This window comes from Spea bombifrons, chromosome 2 (assembly GCF_027358695.1).
Source record: "Spea bombifrons isolate aSpeBom1 chromosome 2, aSpeBom1.2.pri, whole genome shotgun sequence".
In the NCBI taxonomy this organism is placed as follows: Eukaryota; Metazoa; Chordata; class Amphibia; order Anura; family Pelobatidae; genus Spea; species Spea bombifrons.
Window position 1 is genome coordinate 117,156,246 of NC_071088.1, and position 18,019 is coordinate 117,174,264.

The window sequence follows — 18,019 nt, forward strand, 5'->3', positions numbered from 1 at the left end:
AAAAAATTCACAGCCTCACTACGTCCCACTCACTATACGTTTTATCCAAATACACGCTCTCCACGATCTTTGAAAATTGTAATTTCTTTCTTGATGAAAATGTTTGCACCGCCAGTAAGCATAGCGTATGGAGCATTACAAAATAAGATCTTAAGTAATTACAAGACTATACCTCTCATGGGTACATTGGAAGCAAGATATTTACAAACCTCCCTGGGGATGTTTAACCCTTTTTCTGCCTCACACTTTGAAAGCCTTTTGGCTCCTATAGACATTGAGTCATCAACTCTCATTTGTGAAGACGCCGGTTTTGCAATATGTTACATATCAACTGGCAGTAAAAGAGTTAAAATGAAAATGATCATTGTAAGAGCCATGTTTAAAGAGCATTATATATATAATAGGTTACTCATTTAAAACCTATATAGCTATAACCTATATAGCTTACAATATGTTACAGTTCCATAAAATACATCCTGGTTTCTTTGCTCTTAGCTACTACAAAGTTACGGAAATAAGTATGTTCCTGATCGGAAATTTTTTTTTTTCTATTTCATCCACTTCCGTTATTATGCTATAAGCACAGCACCGAGGATTAGGGAAGACGTTCATTCACATACCTCCTGCTTTAAAAAGTAACAATGAAACAATACGTCCACTTTTAATTGTTTTACCACAATACCTTTATACATAACCCCAATATTTTCTAAATAGGCAAACTCAAAAGTGTGTATGATCTGTATTTCTTCTTTTGTTGGGAATGTCATGAAAAGTTTGTGAGTTACAAAAAGAAAAGACAAATATACAGAGCACAGCGGAGAAAAAGGAAGACTCTTACCTTCTAATCAGTTCACCCTTTGTATTTGGTTTATAATATATATATATATATTATATTTATATATATTAATGTGATTTTTAACGAGAGAGCAGAGAAACCAGGAAGTAGGGAAAGTCCATTCATCAAAGTCTCTTTTACAGTTAAATTACACACCGTTGGTGGGCTACTTTGTGTCAAAGAATTTGGGCTACCACTACCATTGTCCAAAATCCTGCATTTTTTCAGAGCGGTAGGTGCCATACACATTTGGGCAAAATCGCACTTGTAATTTGGATAATTACTGTGACCCAATTATATGTTTATATATATGTATATATATATATATATATATATATATATACATATATATATATATATATATACAAACTGGTATATAACATAATATATCAATTGGGATTGTCTTCAGAAAAAAAGCCTAGAGACTGATTAATTAGATTAATTAGAAATAAATGATTCTATGGTATACTGAAAATTTCTTATGTACTGTTATTTTAGATACAGAAAAACATAAAACATACCACACATATAATTCATTTTATACTTTATCTAGATGGGCATTTAAGGTTGATGCAAAGAATGAAGGAGCTTTGAACTTCTCGGTTGCCACAGCTATAAAAGCTACAGTTAACCCAAGTCATATTGCATTGAATATCCTGCATTTTAACAGAAGAGGCGACGTTAAGCCCTTTCTCAGGAAATGAGAAACATAAGACAGATCATGGACCCCCCCGGTTAAAATGTGAAGTACTGAAAGAAAACCTTGCTTTGATTAAACTATAACATTTCACTGATGAACCCCTGACAAAATATAAAGTAGGGTTTAAAATCTAATTCTTCCTCAATTTTCTAAATGTTGTATGTCCTCTTAATGATTCACCAGTCCTTGATGTATAAACCTCAACAACGTTTTCCCTTCCCTCAGCAAGGTCTGCTGCAGAAGAAGAGGCACTAAACTGGGTGCTAAACTGTCTTGCAGGACAATCCAAGGTTCCCACAGCCTTTGAAATACTTCCACTAGGTGCATTATATAGTTGAATAAAATGTTGGAAAATATATTGCTTGACCAGCATTCTATACGAAAATGTTAAATAATGAGTTCCTCATTTTTTGTTAGTGGACCTTGTGTTGCCAATTTATAAAGCGATGCTTTCTTGATTTTTTTTCCATACAGTGAGAGCCATATTTACTGATATTTATAATATTTTAACACATTTAAAATGTTGGATAGTAGCGCATGATCATCGTCTATGGGTATGTGACATTTTGGCTTTCATCTGAGACTGACGTCTTTATTCTGCACAGGAGTTTCTATCACACCAGTAAATATATCATTTTTATTATGTGTCATACCAAATGTGGAATGTGTCACCTCAAAAATCTGTTTGACACCCAGCAAGATAATCCTAATTATAATCCCCAACGCAAACAGATACTAGCACCCGCCATGAAATAGCTCCACAGTCATCTATAGAAGGAGATTAGGAGATTAAGGGTAACTCTTCTCTACACTCGCATCTCATCTGTTCTCACATCTTGGACTGCGCATCTAATTCGTTCAAAACAAAGCAGTCCATGGAGAATCAGCCATTTTTAAACCTCTGTACAAATTACACAGTTGTCTGTAAGGCCAAATTTTTATTCACATCCAGAATAATGGTATAAAATATAAGCATTTACAATTGCATGTAGAGACGGACATCTCTATCCAACCTAATATTGCTCTGTCTCTCTGACTGTGTGCTAATAAGGAAATATGATGAACCACTATTTTAAAAATAAATCTCTTAAGAGAGCCCCCGGGGATACAGTTAAAGTGACGGACGCATGGTTATTTTAGAGGAATCGTTTCTACATAAGGTACGTGATGAGGGTTCAATCACATAACCTTTGCCTTTTTAGAAAATAGATCACATAGTGTTACGTTCCTGCCAATCTATCTGCTTGTGAGACTTGTGGTCCAGATCTCGCTTAAAGCTTTTAGATGGCACGAACAGACACTGACATTTCCCCTAAAATGTTTGTGGTTTAGAACGCTGAAAGTGACGGGACACCAACAATTAGACAAGAATCTCAGGATCGACTTCTCTACACACAGAAGAAGAGTATGAGATTCTAGTAAAAATTAAAACAAGGATAAAACGCTGAACCAACACAATCACTGTAAAATGAAATGACTTTAACACTGCTATGTCTGGAATTATGTACCTAAAGGTTAACGATTGTGTGTAGACAAAGAACATAACGCACTTCAAAACAAGGCACCAAAACACAACATCAAATCCTATGACACAGACAAGATCGAAAGACAAGAAGATTTTTCTTTCTGAAATCCAATGTGTGGAATGGATTACGCAACGCTCTGCAGGCCTGTGGCATGGGCAATTTGTAAGGGTAATTAAAGGGATAACGTGCAATGCTCTGACTACTCTCAGCAGAATTCTGCATGCTTGAGGACTGTGTTTGATCCGCTGTCACAGGGTCTCCGTAGAAAGGACCGGATCACGTAAGGTTCTGCATATAGGAAGTACTGCATATCTGTTATAATAATGTCACCTATTGCTGAATGCGCTGATAATCTCTAAATAAAATACAATACGCTTTTCTTCTAGTTAAACTACTAAAGCACGGCCATGACATAACCTGAGTAACTAAGTTACAATGCGGTGAAAAGGCTTTTATCTGTCACTTTAATGTTTTTTAGGACCTACCTACTACCACTGGATCCTGATGCCTGTGTCTTTAAACCTATATGTGCAAGCTGCTTTTTGTCTGGTATTGCCTTTTTTCCCCCAAACCTAAGGGAGTGCTGGACTTGGGTTTGATTAAGACAAGATTACTTTATTTCTAATGCAAGTATGTTTTATAAACCATGAATGTTTTAACGTCCATGTGCATATATATATATATATATAATTTTGTTGCTGAAAATCCATGCACAGTCATGTTGCTTTTGGAGGTCATCATACAAAATGGTATTGACCACACAATGTAAATTATGTGTACGGTTAAAAAAAAATAATACAAACAGCTCTATTTTAAAGAGAAGAGGCATGGCCGTATCTAGGTGATCCACATAAAAGACAGACAGACCCACAGAGCAGAGAGATGGACGTAGGGAGAGTCGTACGATGTACTAATAGTTAGCCTACACAGTGTCACAGATGGAGAGATTCTGAGGATAGGCGAGTTCCCTGAATGCCCCACTTTCTGTGCGTGCTAAGTAACTGGAGGCTTCACTCAGATCCGATCTTTACACTCCCTGTGTCCCAGGTCGCTTATTCTGCAGGGAGGGGATCTGATGTGATATCAAAGACCTCATTTTGAGCCAGAGCAGTGCCTGTTAAATAAAAGGGCAAAAGTTACAAGCTGTTTCAATAAAAGAATAAACCGGCTACACAACAAGATAACTTCAATTCATTGTATCAACTATTTACATTACAAATAAAATACTAAGCATAGCTATTGAGTCCACTGTTTGGTTTCCACCATTTAATAGATCCATTAATAATAATGCCTTCTACAGATTACTGGTCAGTGTGTGCCAGTGTACGTCAGTGTGTGTCAGTAGTGCTTGTGCAAGAGTTTTGCTGTTGGCAGAGATCTTGGGAAGAAGATGTCTTGTTTGTCTAACAACACCCTAGTGACTTATCAGACCCCACAAAGCTCAAACCTGCTCTTGAGCATATGTGGACTCATGCCTCCCAGCTGCCTTTGAGGAGTATACTTGAAATTTGTACTGCATGATATCATACTAAATTATAGGCACTAATTGCTCCTTCAGCATTGTACCCACCAAGATGGTCCTTTGCATGTTGGCACATAGAAATCTAGTGGCCTCTTTTGTTCTTTTATGAAGCTGGCCCTTTATAATGCACACTTAGGGCTTTGAGACATGAAAAAATAACTATACATTATGCTGGGCCTTCTCAACCCTTTTTGCAAGATAAACTCACTGGTGTTGGCTAGTAACTTTGGCTAATTTTCAGCTTGTACAGCACGGTGTAATTTGTTGGTGGTTAATAAATAAAGGATAATAATAATAATAATAGTTGCCTTATGTTTGTCACCCCATTCCCTCAAGATTGTAAACTTGCGAGCAGGGCTCTCTCCACCTAATGTATCAGTTTGTCTTAGTCTGTCAGTTCTCACTTTGTCAAATCCCTTATGTATTGTATATGTATTGTATTAAGCGCTGCGTAAATTGCTGGCGATGTATAAATAAAAGATAATAATAATAATAATTATTTGTTGTATGGCTAACCCAGGCCAGGATGTAAATATTAACCGACTTTTACTTCATGATATCTCTGTGAGAGTCTAGCGGAACTCTGTATAATGATATCGTCTATAGTTGACCTACCTGGTGTACAGGGAAAATATGCACTAGTCCAGGTTGCCATTCTCCTCTGTGCTATGTTCCTCCTCACAAGGGGACAGTTCATCCACAGAAGTCTGGTTAGTGATCCCTAGAAAAAAGGCAGTTGAATGAAGCATATTGCTTTTTACGATGTTTGGATTGCTAAATAGTACTTGGATTATAGCTTTGTATATCTAGTGGTTCAGAGAGACCCTATACTACTACTTATTATAATAATAGGTGTCACTGTATGGTGGTGCTCATTCATCCACTACCAAAAGGACATCGGAGGGAATCTGTTAAGCGGAAATGTAAAAGCACATATCTAAACTTGGGAGTAGATGAGGAAGTCTCCAAGAAAATTTACAGTATTCCTTTTGGCAAATATATAACCCCATAAACACAATCAGGAGCCCTGCAAACCTACTCAAGGTCATTTTGAACGAACAAAAGAAAGACAACTTTAGCAGCACTCGGGAAGCAATATAAATTTATGACAAACCAGGAGTGACTTAGCTTCAGTAAGCTAAGGACAACTTGAAATCAAGACCAATCCTTGAAAAATGACATGTTTAATAAAAGGATATCAAAAGCTCTGCTTTTGAGAGACAAAAGGCAGGATTGAGGGAGGGAACATATTTGTTGTAGTAATCTAGAGGTGCTGCAAGTATTTTTCCTGTGTAGTAATATGTAATTGTGTTATTATTGTACAGCGCTATGGAATTTGATGGCGCTATATAAAACAATAAATAATAATAATTTCATATATTGTATGTTGCCATCTACTGTCCAAATAACATGATGCACCTTCATCCTTGGCTTATACAAGTAATAAAACGAGGAAGTGATTTTATAGTTACTATCCTTCTTAACCCCTTAATGACAAAGCCCGTACATGTACGGGCTCAAAATGCATTGTTTTCAATGGGTTTAGGGACCGCCCATTGTCCTTAAGGGGTTAATAAAAGAAGGGTTATGGATATGGATTATGGATAGACAATATGCTGTATGTTAATTTTCTATAAAGCATAGTTTATTTGTGGTGCAGATACAAAGGTGAAGGTGTTATGGTCAACAGTGATAAGTAAAAAAAGCATGATGTGACATAATAATAGAATAAGCTGCTCATGTGTGGCTGGTATGTTTTGTTATTGTTTTTATGAAGTATCAAAAGTCACCTATTGGTCATATTTATCAATTCCCATCTGTGCAAAATGTTACACTTTATTTTTATATGTTTAATACATTTTACCTGCCATGACTGCCAGTACCCAGGAGTACCCACCACAGTTCTTTGCGCCCCTTCAGACTTATCAGTGCATCCCAAGAATTGTTCCCCGTGCTTCAGACTCCCTGGTGTCTTGTGGGGCAGCCGGTGGACGTCTGTGCGACGTGCGTAGACGACCTCCGCTGCTACCCGGCGCTTTAGTCAGGGCGTCTATGACTGAGCACTGGAAGGTCACTTGCTCCATCATAGAAGCCCCAGTGGAAGCGGAGATTATCTGCGTGCATCGGATTTGAGGTCCGATTATAAGACGACCTATCTCTTCTCTTTTTCACTATCTACCCCCCCCATCTCTTACCTTTCTTTCTTACCTGGTTTGTAAGTCTATCTAATTCCCTACAGTGCCACGATGGGTCTTACACAACTTTTGACCCTCTCAGTCTCCACATTTTTTATTTGGTAAATAGTAATTTTGGATAACTAAACAAAAACTGTTTAATTAACCTAGCGATGAAACAATGTTAAAACAATGTTTAGTAAAACTGCAAATGTAAATATAACAAAAGCATTTCAAAGGGATGGTAGGATTTCTCACCACTGGCTGCTCTTTCTTTCCATTTTTGTTTGTTTTCCTGAATATACTTAGTCCACGCTGTTCGGAAGCTGTTCAGGTCAGCATTAATGTCTCCTAGTTCCGCTTGCTCATCTATGGATGGCTGCCTCCACTGAGAGCTATACAGTGAAGAAAGAAAGATATTGATTTCATAAAAATAGAATTTTAAGAAATTAATTTACATTTAATGATAATAATACCAATAACACTAATAACAAAACTAATAATAATAACATCATTTTAATACAGCTAATCTGTTTAGGACAAATGCATTAACAAATGTATCTCCTGGCATTGGTAGAGGGAAACAAAACATGAATATGACGGTCAAACAAAGGGAATGGGTGGTAAAGCAAGCCAGACCTCGACTGGTTGACAGGAGCATTTGGCTTGTTCTTGCTTCCTTCTTCTACTAATGGAAGAACAATCTTTTCAGCCACATCTGTCAGTACTGAGAAAGTAGGATCAACGATAAACTCGATGAACCCTGTGAAAGAGAACAGGATGTTTCAGCAATTTGGGTCCGTGGGCAGACCATGACAACACCTAAAGGAGCTGGGTGATAAAGATGCCCATTTCATGTTTTTATGTAAGGACCAGTAACGTACCTATCTGAGACTGAGCCACTAATGTGGCCTTGCGATCACATAGGGGAGAAAAGGGCAGTCCCATTTCAACTTCTTTGTCGCCCTAGGGGAAAAAAATAAAGTTTTATATGATATTGTACTCAATGATTTAGGTTCCGTCAGGAGCAAAAACTGACTTGATCGAGCTGGCTACAGAGGCTGCTGGCTATAAACTTATATTACTCTTATTAAATATAATGTATGTTCTTTCTTTACTTCACTAAGTAAGGAATTGTTCCTTCAGTGCCAGTCAACAAGGGAGGAATGAGTCATTCTTTTTGAATGGGCCACAAATTCATCTAAAGTGCATCATGAAATATTCAGAAACCCATGACCAGTTAATGTTGGAGAATTTAAAGTTAAGAAGTATATACATCATTTATTTATAGATGCTGGCAGGACTTACCAGAGGGTAAAAGGTACTATGGAGCAGGTCTTTATTGTTCTTATTAAACAATTATTAGCTGCTAAAAGTTGTTTCACCAAATCATCTCCACTGGTCAACAAACTGTTAATGAGCGTGTACCACCTTGGACGAAAGGCTCCTACTTCTCTTGGAACAAGTCTGACATTTTTATTCTCTCTTTAATATTCTCACAGTAAATGTATTACATGTATGAGTGACAGAGCTATAAGTAACTAACTTCTTCTATATTTCATCAGAAACATTTGCTCCAAATGGCACTGGAACTTAATATATATATATATATATAAATATATAAATATATATATTTCCATATATTAACATATAAAGATATAAATATATATAGGTTGTACACCGAGGTAACAGGTCAGTGGTGGCAGAGAAATCCTGATAGAGGGCTGAACTATTTTGGAATAAATTGTTCCTGGTTTTTTTTAGCAATACTAAAAATGGTTCTTATTGAAATTGACTCTCCGACTCCACTCTTCCAGTTTAAACAACATGATTTGTAATTACGGTTTATCCCTCCTCTCCAATGTCCCCTAACCTCCCCTTAAAACCAAACGAATTGAAAGAAATAAAATCCGAGAAAAAGAGATCAAACTATTTTTCCACAAACACTATGGCACTGCATGCCACTAAGCACAATACCACTCCTTGAGAAAATTCTTTAGAAGTCCAAAGTTTTACTTGGACGATAAACAAAACCAGAGAGATATACAGAAAGGAACGGCACTAACGTGCACTCATGAATAGATGGGTAGTTATCTGTAAATACAACAACCATCTGAAAGTGTCCAGTCCCCCAGTTAATAGATCAACATGCCATAATGGTTAATGGGTACCTTTTGATATCTATTATGATATCGCATTACATAGAGCACCATAAAAAAAGGAATACTCATGTAGACACTACTTGAGAAGAGAGATTTGTTTTAAATTATAAGCGAGTGTGAATAGTAGCTGAATAGACACTTTAATAAAACCTACATTGGGAATCTGCAGAATCTCACTGAATTCCCCGATTAGTGCTTTAAAATGAAACTAGAGAGACATTAAATGGTCCTCGCAAACATCAATCACTGTTATTTCTTCAGCAGAGGAACTCCTTAAGCGCTTTTGCAAAAGCGGATTTATTTTAACAATCATTTTATCATGTTTTACATATGCGGTATAATAATGATAATAATTTTTTTGCATTCTCTGGCTGGTGATTTTTATAATGTACAGTTTTAATTCAAAAACCAAGTGGCTGAGTAATACTTTAATGTGCAGTAATAACAGCAAGACTACCAGCCTGGTCTATTATTAACCATATGAGTAGAATTAAAATACAGTTATGAGTATTTTAAAAGGCAAAAGTATCCCAGAAGTTTGGGTAAAGATATTTTAAGGACTGGTTTAAAGAGGAGAATAAATAAAACCAGGGAAAATTAGACCATGTTATCGAAAATAAGCAAACAAATCTGACAACTAATTAACTGTATGGTAAAGTACATAAAGAAATGACCCAGTTATGCATAGCTCCCATGTGTCCTGGTTATCAGGGGATAGTTACAATTATTGGGAACTGTCCCGCTTTTATGGATAGCAGGGATCATGGGCCAGTTGGGGAGATTCTCTGATCTCACCTGAACAATCCATAGAGGTCCAAAAACAGTTTGAGCTTTGTGCTGTTGTAGTGCAGGCCTCCATTGCACCTCTACATGACCACTTTATGATGTTCTGAAGCTCACTGTTGGCTCTTTAAGTATGGTGGGTGGGTTGATGGCCCTTCCCTGACCATGCGCCTTATGTGTCTGGTCGTCCCCTTCTTGGTGTACCCATGCCAACCCAAACACTGGTGTTCCAATAGATTCTGCTCTTTGGGATGTTGTTAGGTGTTTCAACTAGCTTGCAATTAAGTCAAATGTCAAGAGATAAATATGCTAGTACAAGGAATGACTTATCGGTAAACCCAGACATTACATGATTAGTATACTGACTTCCATTTTTGTGGTCACAAAGTAACATTTCTAAGATGTCCGTAACATGAGGATTACTGATATTCTTAGAGCAAACAGGAAGAGGACTATGTTGTACTATTGTAAACCATAAGGAACAGAAATGGAGCAGAGGCTACTATATGCTGGGAGCCAAGTGAAAAAGTGGAGTATGTAGATACACCGTATACTAGAAACAATAAGTAGTCTTTGCAGACTAATGTGGTTACAGGGACATTGAAATATTTACCAATTCAGATAAATAGATTTATTTGTAAAATAAGTCAAATTTCATTCCAATCTGCAGAAGAAAGATTGACATTTTGTTATATTAACTCCAAGAATTTAGGAACTTTATTTAGGTTTTTTTAAATAAACACACATTGACCTTACTCTAGACAATGGGATTCTGGGAAGAAATTGATTTGCTATAAAGAGAGTGGACATCCCCATATCCACCACCTGTTGATATCAAGTCTCATTACGTTTCAGTATTCTGTTCTTACCTGTCTAAAAAACTCTTCCATGAGCAGTTTGGTCCAGCGTGCATGCACCTTCCATTGCTTGGTTGGATGGCTGATGTCTGCAGCGTGAAGCAGGAGCGAAAGAGCCTTTGATTTGTCAATGCTGAAGGAAAATGGAAAGATGGGGCAGCTTAGTATACAACAAATGCCCAAATTTGCCCCAAAATTAACAAATTTAAAGAAAATGTTATGGAATATGCCGCCTATTTAATACTAAAGACCTTAAACTCCGTATTACTATTTTATAGAGATCTTTCTACGGTGTCTATTAGCGTCATATTAGCTGCACCCACGTCTACCATTGCTTATATGAACGTCTCAAATGTGTGACCACTAGCAGCCCCCTCCTCCCTATATATTATATACAAAGCCATTCATTTCTATTCTTTCATGTGTTTTTTAATTGGCCTCACAAGCCATGTAGTTTGTGGAGGAAATTTTGTTTCCTGTTTTTGATTGCTGAAATACAACTCACACGATCCTCTTCTAGAACTTAATTAGGGTCAATGACGTTGTAGACTACGCTGTATAGCCGTTTGCTTTCTATTTGTCATATAGAATATACCTAAACTTGCACCAAGACAATATCTGCCACAAAAAAGATAGGTTTGATTCCTAAAACTGTCTCTTGGAGCCTAAATTCCCCAAAACCAATGGTACATCTGTGAAGTGAGCTGTTTCTGTATAGAGGCCATATATGAGTAATTCCATTGGATTTTTTATGTTTACACTACTATTAGGTGGCTAAATATCTAAGAAAACTAAGAAACTAAATACATTTGATGCATTAAATCCCAGTTCTCTGTGACTCATTTTGTAGCCACCATTCATATCACATAAAATATTATCTCAATTTTACACTGAACTTTAAATGAAGGAGATTCAAAGTGTATTAAACATTACATTGTAGTTAAATTGTTTTATAGCTATCACACACTGTAATACTGAAAGTTCAGAGCTGCATTCCATCTGATGAGAAACCCTCTCAACTTAAATAGTTCTTGGAAGCATTTTAAATAAACACTTTAAAAAAAGTATCAGCGAGATCTCAGGGCCAGTTTCTTGGTAAACATAAAGTCATGTAGAGTGGAAGTGGCATTTACTGGGAGCCATCTTTAAAATGGTAGAGCCTTTGTAACACGCAGCGCCTACCCTGCAGCTGTAGATACTTTTCAAATAAAAGGATGTCGCATTTCAACTATTAAAGACATCAGCTCCCATCATCAACAAATACATTGTTTCTACCCCGGCATTTTGCCTCAGCACCTATATTATTTTTTTTACTAATTATGTTAAATTTGCAATTTTTAGTACTCACGTCTCCAGCTGCTGCAGGGATGTCTTCATGGTTTTGACTTGCTGAAAGTGACAAGACATGTCTGTAGCCAAGACCATCTCTATGACAAGAGACCTCAATTCTCTAATGAGAGAAAAAAACTGTCAGTATTTCCTTATTCCAAAATCCATTGATGTGCCGCTATGTATTAAGAAGAGGTGAAGAGAAATCCCATGAGACCCTCTAGCGGTAAACACAAACACAGATTATATGCAGTTATTCAATCATTTCTAGAACTGAATGGCTTTTGTCTTACTAGTAGAAAAAGTACCATCTGTGTTTCTCATATATTATCAAATTTGGCCTTTGTGTTACCTAATATTTAAACCCCTGTGTCACAGTTGAACAATTTCCCAGGTGTACTAAAAAATGTAAAATATTGATGTGAATACACTTCAAATATATTTTTTCTTATATTAATTCAAAGGGGCTAATAATTGTGCCACACATATATTTAACTTTTTTGTCATAAACTTGTGTTGTGTTTGCAATAGTTTGATATCCATGAGAGAAGAGTATTTTTTGTAGAAAGGATCAAAATTTTAAACAAAAAAAGACAACTTTTCACAGCATTTTTGCTCATATTTACCAAAGGTGCCTATATAAGTGGAGGTCACTGAATTATGTAACAATTAAGGAACCTTAGGCTAACTTACATACCTTTTTTCCATCAACCTTTTGCAATTAAATATCGTTTAGTAAATGAATAATCAATAGCATTGGTTCGCTACACTTACGTGAACTCATCCTTGGTAAGGTTGACAAAAATGTTCATCTCGTCATCTTGCATGATACGATACACTGCACTAACATGGTGGTTCTCCAGAACTGACCGGTCATTGTAAAGAATGGCACAGTCCGACCTGCAAAGAGAGGCACAATCATTAAGTCTGTTAAAATGATTTCACAATGTGGAGAATTTAATTTCTGGTATCGTTCCACAATCGGCCTGAATAGTATCTAAACTGATCAGACCTGTTCAGCCCATGCATTACTACTAGATAGCTAAATGATATTCTGGATAGCCCTAGGTTTAGACATATGGGAGAATATATCAGGAAGGAATATATGTATGTATAGGCTGCATATGTATTGGGTTAGTATGGTGTATTTGGGGGTTAATCTAATGTTTCCCATGTGCATTGAGTTTGTTTGTCTAAATTGGTATTTGTCAAGGTTCTGTTGTTAGAAAGTTAGTTTGAGCTCAAATCCCTGATTTCAACATCCTTACTATTTAATCAACATTCCGTAATGACGTAATACATTTTCTCTTCCCTACATACTGCACATATTCACTTTTTTTTACTTGATAACGCCAAAGTTTCATTGACCGAATTGCTAATGTGTGAATACTATGTTAATGATGTGAATTAACCTTACAGGACAATCGCTTTAAAGGGATTCTGAATATACAAGGATCAATTTGAATTACTAGTAAAAATGAAACCGTAGGGCAGACTCAGCCTTTCATCACTATTCATCAGCTCCTCCGCTGGTCCTTAAAGTTAAAGAAATACTAAAGTAATCACTAACCCTGCCAAATGTGCCTGGTGGGGCTCACAAACTGTGGTTCCAGACACACTGACCTACATGATGAATATTCTAATAACATATTGGTTGTACTTGGCTAGTACTTCTTGAACACAAGTGATTCAGATTAAATTGCTGAATCCTCGAGATTCTCCATCAGTATAGTATAAAATTAACCTAAATCATGCATTCCACTATAGAGAAGAGCACGTGCTGCCTGAACACTGTAGTTCTGCAGTTCCTACAATATTCTTTTATTCTTCAGGTATACTTCATTAATCATCAATGTCATGATCAGCCCACCTGCTATTACAAAACTACTTACCATTCTTCCGACATTCCTGATTACTCCTTTTTTGGGGGATATTGTAAAGATTTGATTGCTTTAAAACTATATAAGGAGTTCTTCCACGTAAAAGCATATACGACATATCTACATAATTAGTACCATTGCAGATTAAGCTGTACTATTAAAATAAAAATATAAATATTAATACCAATATAAAAAATACTCCAGAATAATTTTAACATTTCCAATGCTCAGCACAGCAAAATGTTATCACTTCTGATGTTGATTATTTGTATGTCTGGATGAAGATTTAGTCTGTTCCATCCTTATACTAGCTATTTCTGTGTATGTAACGCCTACGGTATAGTTAACCCCTTAAGGACAATGGGCGGTCCCTAAACCCATTGAAAACAATGCATTTTGATCCCGTACATGTACGGACTTTGTCATTAAGGGGTTAAGATATACAGCCGCAAAATGATTAACATACGGTAAACTTTTATTTGAACTACCAGTGCTTGATGTGACCCTACAAATTTTCCATGCTGGACTGCTCACTTTAGAGATAGCACCGCCTTAGTTATGCCTGACCCCGAATAATCCATGGAAGCGGACATCTGTAATGGTTATGCCTTGAAACCCCTGGGATGTAAATCTAGTCCCAAACACTACATTTGTGGTAGTGTGTCTTTTCTTTACAACAACTGAAGATCAAGGTCACAATGGGCAAATCATTGTGATCGTTGGCTTAGGGTATTAAATAAAAAGGTTTTGCTTGAATTTCTCAAGGTGAGAATGATAATTTACAGCAGCAGTGTACTCACTTGGTCTGGATGTGGAAGCTGTTTGTTGTTCCTGTATGTTCAAAGTCATGGATGGCAGCAGCAAAAATGATAGCCAAAATTTCAATTTCATTTAGGCAGTGCTGCATTAGAGAAAAGAGAACCAAAAAGAGAAGGTAGTGAGGGCAAGGAGCCACCAGAGGGCGCAATAATCTAGAGTAACTCCAGCAAAAAAAAAAGTAATTTCAATTTACATTTTTTGAGATTTATTCCAATTCAGTAGCTAGGAGTCTTTATGCAGGCTTTAAATATGTTCGAATTTAATATTAGCTCTTCTTTCTTTATTATAACAATGCCAAGATATTTAATTAAAGCTATATTCCAAAGTTAGTATCACTGTTATAAGCTCCTGCGCAACAAAGAGAGAATTTCTGCTCAAAATCCTCCAGAATCCACATTTTATGATCTGTATGTCTGCTCACAGTGTATTAGACATGTGTCATTTTCCGATCAGACAAGACATTTTTGGTGATACCTAATCTCCATGGTCTATTGTTTAAAAAAGAATAATGTGGCTGACATGCTATGAAAGCTGAGATTTTAATCGAATACTATTTTCTAACCCGGATTCAGAAGGGAAGCTGCAGAAGGGAATTATAAGATAAAACTGGTTTGTGACAAGACGGATGGAAAAAACCCCTACATGGAAAGCACATCAGACACATTTGCTAAAAGACACATTCACAGCCATTTACATAATTTATAGCTATAAACTTCATTACACAGAGTGCCATTTATTACAGAAAATGAAGGTACGCAGCTGCTGGTATAACACAGATTAAGCCATTTTATCCTGCCTTTAATTAAGCAATAAAACAAAAGTCAGATTTACAAAGTGATGCATTTTCATGATCACTTACAGAAATGAAAAACTATTAAATATTTTACCCAACAGTGGAATTTTCGAGTGGCACAGTTTTTAATATGTATTGTTTTGGGTTAGTTTCATAAACATATTATAAGAATGCCTTTTATGGAGAATTACATTTGAAGTAGAACATTCCAGATTATGCCTGGTTCTAAATCTTATATCTATTAAAGACATATGAATCATGGTTTGGAGCCAATCACAGGCCACATTTGGAGCTGGGCTTTTATTAATGAGTGTATACGTGCCTCTGCTATTTCGTAAGTTAATACATTTTCTGGCGTATATTTAATTAATTTTACGTGGGGTTTTGATATGGTTATAACTGTTTCTCTTTTATTATTAATGAATCACTATTGCAATGATATGGTTTTTCGTCTCTTTGCATGTTGGCAAAATTTGCCGCAAACTATTAACGCTTATTGCAGTAAAATGAGAATAAAAAAGATCTAACTTGGTCTCTAGTGCAGATACATTTAATACTTTCTCTCTTGATTGAAAGTGACATAATTATGAATAGTGACTGGTCTATGTGCTTCAACATTTTGGAGCAGTTCCTTTTAAGGTTACTTCCTAAAGTATCTGGCTAACATTAAATGAGGCATATAACGTTACCACCGCCATCTGATACAGGGCAATAAACAGGATGTCCCTTCCAGGCATGGCGGTCATTTGTGATTGACAACAGTGTTCACCATACCTTTTAAAAAGAATGTCATTTTGTAAATATATGATAATTTTATCCTTTACTCTGGTATGTGCTTTAATGCCATGATAGTAGTGAAGGACACATCCCCCGGAGTGTGTACGATCAACCTTTGGGAACTGGCAATGAACAATAAAAATACATTTACCACCATGCCTGTCCTCAGTAGAAAGCAGTGGACAGTCTGTGTCACGTCAGCTGCATGGATCTGGTTATGATAAGGGTTTTTGTACTTTCCATAACCGCTCTCCAGAGAATCCAGAAAGCTCATCAGAAATGCCACCGGGATCTAGGGGAAATGAGAAAAGTAGAAACAATGTGATTATATGTGTAAATATGGTTTAAATAAACATTTGTGAGGGAAAGGACCAGTGAATGGAGTAAACCAGTATTGTTATTAGACTTCAATATATCTTTTTCAGAAGCATTTTGAGTGTGTGTGTGTTTAATGAATAACTCACGAGTAATGTCAGCAATATATACATACATTAGTGGGGGTATAATTTATCCAAATCACATTAAATGAAGACATCATAACTTCTGGAAGTACCTCACAGGAAACTATCATATCTGATCATTTGCATCTAGTTTTGAAGAACAGTCAAATAAAGTCTATTGGGTTCCCAAACCCAATAGGATGTTTATGATGACAGACAATACATTCGTCAACATAGGTGAGAGATAACCCAGAACTTGAGTTTCAACATCTATTATGTTCCTTGGCATATTCTATAAAGTTTGCATAAGGTAAATCTAATAATGTAGCCATGAATTAATAACTAAAGTATTCTGCACACAAATTTGACTTCAGTACATTATAAGAAAACTTCTAAATGGAGAAAATTACCAGTGCAAGGAACCACGGAGGTTCTATAAGCCAACCACCATTTACCGCTACTGTAGTTTTTACAGCAAAATAGTTGACCCTAAATCTAAACAATTTGTAAGTCTGACATTTAATTGCAAACAGGACAAAAAGATATATTTTAGGTAAAGTACCTTAAAGCGGCTGTTCAGATTGTGTCGCGTCAGGAGTTCAAAAACAATAGTTTTCAAGGCATGATCTTCACTCACTCTGTTCAATACAAATACATCAAAGTCCCACAGGTCCAGGTGCTACATAAGAAAGTGAGAAGGGAGACATACTAAGGAATGCTGGAGAAACAAAGCATTTTTAACCTTTTCTTTAGCAGTCCTTCCCACCTACTACATAGTGATCTCAGTTAAGTGTGTTTTTGTGGCTATTTTGCCAAATTTACTGCAGACGGGTCCAAACGCTTGCCACTGGTGTTGTTCATCAGTAATTTATAAGTTAACAAATTTACAACAAAGAAGATAAAGGTGGAAGTTAATTCCTGTGTTAAACCCAAATCAAATAATCATATATATCCAAGAGCATAACTTAATTTAAACCATATAAAATAAATAACATACTTGTAATACTTGTTTTTGGCCTTTAATGTAGTCTTCAATGGGGAGGTCATAAACAAGTCAAAGTACACACTTTGAGAAATGTATCATTATTTTTGCATCAGCTTTCAATATATTTCACTATATTTTCATTATAAATGTAATACTGATAAATGATTGGCAATGAAGTATTAAATTTTGATAATGAAGTATACTCACAAATCCAGGGCCCCTGTCACACGGCTTACACTCCCCCAAATAAACATATACGCACATGTATTCTCATAGCATACAGTGCTGCTGTGATAATAATGGGGGGTCAAATTAATGGTCTTCGCTGAACTCCCACCTCATGGCTACTGCTGCAATACCGGTCACTGGCCCTAATGCCGCCAGCTGGACTATCCATTATAACACTCAGGGTACCCAGAGGTTGAGGCACCCTAGGC

General features: G+C 36.4%; 1 protein-coding gene across 4 annotated transcripts in view; it reads right to left on the minus strand.

Annotated features, from left to right (window-relative positions):
- Positions 1-2,453: 2,453 nt before the first annotated feature.
- Positions 2,454-18,019, minus strand: part of PDE1B (phosphodiesterase 1B) — a 115,437-nt gene continuing 99,871 nt past the window's right edge. For all 4 annotated transcript variants that reach the window (XM_053455941.1, XM_053455942.1, XM_053455943.1 and 1 more), the window contains 11 exons: positions 17,160-17,276; positions 16,309-16,449; positions 14,569-14,669; positions 12,663-12,788; positions 11,908-12,009; positions 10,572-10,692; positions 7,642-7,723; positions 7,397-7,520; positions 7,016-7,152; positions 5,199-5,304; positions 2,454-4,175 (listed from right to left, as the gene is read on the minus strand). In XM_053455941.1, coding sequence (XP_053311916.1) covers positions 5,222-5,304; positions 7,016-7,152; positions 7,397-7,520; positions 7,642-7,723; positions 10,572-10,692; positions 11,908-12,009; positions 12,663-12,788; positions 14,569-14,669; positions 16,309-16,449; positions 17,160-17,276 — 1,134 coding nt within the window. In that variant the 3' untranslated portion in view covers positions 2,454-4,175; positions 5,199-5,221. The remainder of the gene's footprint in view (positions 4,176-5,198; positions 5,305-7,015; positions 7,153-7,396; positions 7,521-7,641; positions 7,724-10,571; positions 10,693-11,907; positions 12,010-12,662; positions 12,789-14,568; positions 14,670-16,308; positions 16,450-17,159; positions 17,277-18,019) is intronic.